Source organism: Acomys minous, assembly GCF_964271855.1.
Source record: "Acomys minous genome assembly, chromosome: 10".
Taxonomy (NCBI): Eukaryota; Metazoa; Chordata; class Mammalia; order Rodentia; family Muridae; genus Acomys; species Acomys minous.
The window spans coordinates 109,474,292-109,478,181 of record NC_140491.1 but is presented as its reverse complement, the minus strand read 5'-3'; the positions used below and the strand labels follow the sequence as shown (position 1 = coordinate 109,478,181).

Below are 3,890 nucleotides of genomic sequence, written 5' to 3'. Positions count from 1 at the left end.
TGCAACTATATTAACGGGCTTAGAGGGAGGGAGAAGGGAGACCATTCCTCCCAGTTATGAAGACTGAATTCCCAGGCTGAATCACCCCCCCCTTCATTGCCATATTCTAGCACCCTAGGTCCTCTCCAGCTTTCCCCCCTCCCGTCTCCTTTCTCCTGCCCCCTCCCCTACCTGGCTGCCCCAAACAAGCAGTTTAGGCCGAAGAGACCCTCCCCAAAGGCTTTGTCTCCACCATTACATATTTCCATTTCAGAAAGCAGAGGGAGCAAACTCATTTCCAGAGTTTATTGCATTATACATGCGACCAGAACATGCACAGAAAGCACAGGTTGCTCTTGTACTTCTACCAAACCACAGATGCACCACAAGGGGAAGGCTACAAGGCATACGTCATCAACACTCCATTTCACCAAGGACAATTGCTAAGTTCATTTGTGAAAAGATACATTGTAATGTGCTTTTAAAAGTCCCCCTCCCCCCAAAGCTTGTGGGTTTGCTTAATCTTTTGAAATATATATATATATATATAATTTAAAAAGTACTGGATGTTTTCAAAATGTCATGGGCTGATGGGTTAACCACAGAGAAAACTTTTATGTTAGGAAAAACATGGAAAAGTCACATCGCTGGTCGGATAGATGGGTGGATGAGTGGATGGCTACATGGATGTTCTAAAGTTCCAATAAGTTAAGACCTAAATGAAAATGCGCAGTAATAGTTACCCTGCATTACGATGAAAAAATAAATTACACGTGCTAAGTTTTTTTTAATATATATATATATATATATATAGTCATAAGGATTACAGATCACTTGCAGCACGGACAGAATGACCCCAAAGTCACATTCTAGCAGGAAAACAGAACAGAACAGAACAGAACAAAACAAAACAAAACAAAACAAAAAACAAAGAGCAATGAAGGTTTATGTTTCCGCCTCCCCAGTTCTCCAGCACTCGGGCCTGGAATACGGTGCCCCCCTTCTCGGATCCTGGCCTCACAGGGGCCTCAGACCTAAGAAAAGGTGAGGTTGGCGGTCAGTTCTCGGATTCGATTCTCTCGGCTCATCTTCTTGAGTTTCATTCGGCGGTTTTGAAACCAAATCTTGACCTGCCTGTCGGTGAGGTTAACGCTCTTACTGATCTCTAGGCGGCGCTCGCGGGTGAGGTACATATTGAACAAGAACTCTTTTTCTAATTCCAGCGTTTGGTGCTTAGTGTAAGGGCACCTCTTCTTTCTGCCACTCTTTGCAGTGAGCCAATTGCTGGTTGGAGTATCAGACTTGATTTCCTCTAACAAAATTAAAGGAAGAAGAAAAAAAAATCAAGAATGTTTTTTTTTCTCTCAGTCCATTCAAATATACCCTTGGCCATGACCCTGCTGACAGAAAGGCTGCTTTTGACAATGCTGGTATTAAACATTATTCACAAAGGTGAGGCATGGATAGGATTTTAAATTGATACCAATTTGGAACTAAATACTTAATACAATGGAAGGATAATCTTTATATTTCTTACCAGGGGGTCTCTGTTCTCTCTCTCTTTCCCCTCCCCCCTCTGCTACACAACTTTCTGATTTTGCACAAAACATGACTATAACATTAAACTTTACAGGATTTCCCCAGCAACATTCTAAGCGATCAGCCCATGACAAGACAGACTAGAAGTAGCCAGACCTTGGTCAGCCTCCCAATCTCACTGCTGCTCCAAGGCCCCAAGTCCGTGCTTCTTACCCACCTCCCCTAGGCAAACAGGGAGCCCCACAACCAGGTTTATAGGGACCCTCTCTCTCTCTCTTTCAAGCGATAAATGAGGAAGCAAGGATATCTTTCCCACAGTTGCCCCTGCCCCCCCCTCCGAATTTCCTCAATTTTCAAATGTTTCTTCGCTCTCACACAAAAGCCCTCTTCCAGATATGTAACTCTGTGGCCCACCGGTGGACACTGAGGGACAGAATGCAGAGGTGGAGTTATGAGAGGCTCAAGATTCCTTCTTAGAAGCCCGTATCTTGGGTTCTTTGCCTTACACCCGTCCTAAGTGGGCAATGCAGATACGTTCTCCCCCCCCCCTCCGCCTTTGCCCCCTTTGTAGAAGATTGCAAAGCCTGCGGCACTTTCCTCAGACAAAGCCAAGGTTACCTAGCTCAGCAAAGGCAAGAAGTCTTCTGCTTCCCCACCCAAGCACCAATCGGCCAAAACATTTCCTTTCCCTCTTAGATCGCAGGATGCGGGCTGCAAACCCTTGAACACAAACACAGTGTCTTTGGCCACCTTAAAATTATCCCTGAGTGCAAGGCAAAACTAGGGCTGCAAATCTGAGCTAAAGAAAAGGGGGCATTGGAGCCCTGTTTACAAGCGGCTGGTCTCCTTCTAGCTCTTTTGTTGCATTTCGGATCTGGCTCAGGACAGATAAGCCCGGCAAGCCTTTCCTCTACTCAGGCGCCATCAGCGTGGGGCCAGGTCTGGCCGGAAGGGCCAGAGCAGCGGGAGAGAAGCAGGGACCATCTCAAGGCTGAAATGTCCCCCTCTAAAAGCCGGGTGGAGCAGCACCTGCCGAGTTGGGCACTGGGCTCAGCTGCCTGGGCTCCGCTCTGGGCACCCGAGCGCTCCCTTTCCGAGGCTTTACCGGACTGCGCGCCCCGCTGGGGTGCCAACTCTGTTCATACCGACCTTTGCTTTCCTTCTCCTGCACTTCGGGACTGGACACGGAGACCTCAGCCAAGCAGCTCCTCTCTTCTGGAAGGCCGCCTTTGGCCTCAGGGCTCTCCACTTGGGAGATTTTGGTGGGCTCCTGGGCGCTCGCGGTTTCGTTCATCTTCTTTTCCATCTGAAGCTGGGCAGCCGAGAGCTGCGGCTTGGCCGCGCCACGAGGGTTGAGCTGGAGCATGACAGTGGAGCTGCCTTCGGGGCTGTTATTGTACTCTTGGGTTTTCCCGGTGGCGTAGGTCTGACTCAGTCTAAAATATCCAGGGACAGGAACCTCGGGATTCTCAACGGGACAGGACTCGGGTACCAGCCTCTGGTACGAAGGGACATCGGCAGAAATGAGTTTGTTGCGCTTATCAGAATACATGCAGCAATTGGATTCTTCTTTAATGTTGGCGGTGAATGAGCAAGTGGGGACTTGCTGTGTAACAGGTTGCTCTATTCGACAAGATCTGTTCGGGTCTGTCCAACTGTCTACTTGAGGTATATAAGGATGCACATTCATACCCATATTTTGGTGGTTCACTTCTCTTTTGGCCAGAGACGGGAGCAGTCCACAGGTTTGCATTCCATACGTCCCCATGTCTGCGCTAGGTGGTGGCATGTACATGCTGGCGCTGCTCGAATAAAAACTGTCACTCCTGCAGGCACTGATCAAGGAATCTACTAAAAAAGTATTAGCAGCAGGAGAGCTGTTGGGAAAGGACATTTTGGGGAGGAATTTGAAGAAGAGAGATTGTGTCCTTTGTAGGCTGACATCCCTAGGAAAACATTCCCGGTGTAATTGTGGATGCCTCTGCCGACCACATGACAACCAAGCCAATGAGATTTGAAAATGGCCTTGAGCCGCAGCCTCCTTGCAGGTCACGTGTTCCACAGCCCGGCCGGCCGGCCGCGTAAGCACGGACAACAGCGACATCTACTAAGCGCCGGTGAAAGTGCGCGCTGTAAGACAACCGGCCCAGAGGTCTGCTGCCGGCCAGCCGGTCTCCCAGGGCTTGTTTGGCCGGCCGGCCTGCCCCACTCGAGTCCCCCCCACCTGGCCACCGGGCCCCGCCGGCGCAAGAAAAGCCTTGATCAGAGGGGCCTCCGGGAGGACGCGCGCAGTGAGGGAAGTCAGAACGCCTTGGGGCCAGCTCATAGAAGCGTTTTCCTTGCACACACCCAGGCAAAACGCGCCCAAAAGG

At 49.8% G+C, this 3,890-nt stretch overlaps 1 protein-coding gene across 1 annotated transcript; it reads right to left on the bottom strand.

Moving 5' to 3' along the window:
• Positions 1–773: 773 nt before the first annotated feature.
• Positions 774–3,630, bottom strand: HOXD10 (homeobox D10). The gene is made up of 2 exons (XM_084797997.1): positions 2,668–3,630; positions 774–1,291 (listed from the first exon to the last, which is right to left on the bottom strand). The coding sequence occupies exons 1-2, from the start codon at positions 3,620–3,622 to the stop codon at positions 1,014–1,016; spliced, it is 1,233 nt and encodes a 410-aa protein (XP_084654123.1). The 5' UTR covers positions 3,623–3,630; the 3' UTR covers positions 774–1,013.
• Positions 3,631–3,890: the final 260 nt, after the last annotated feature.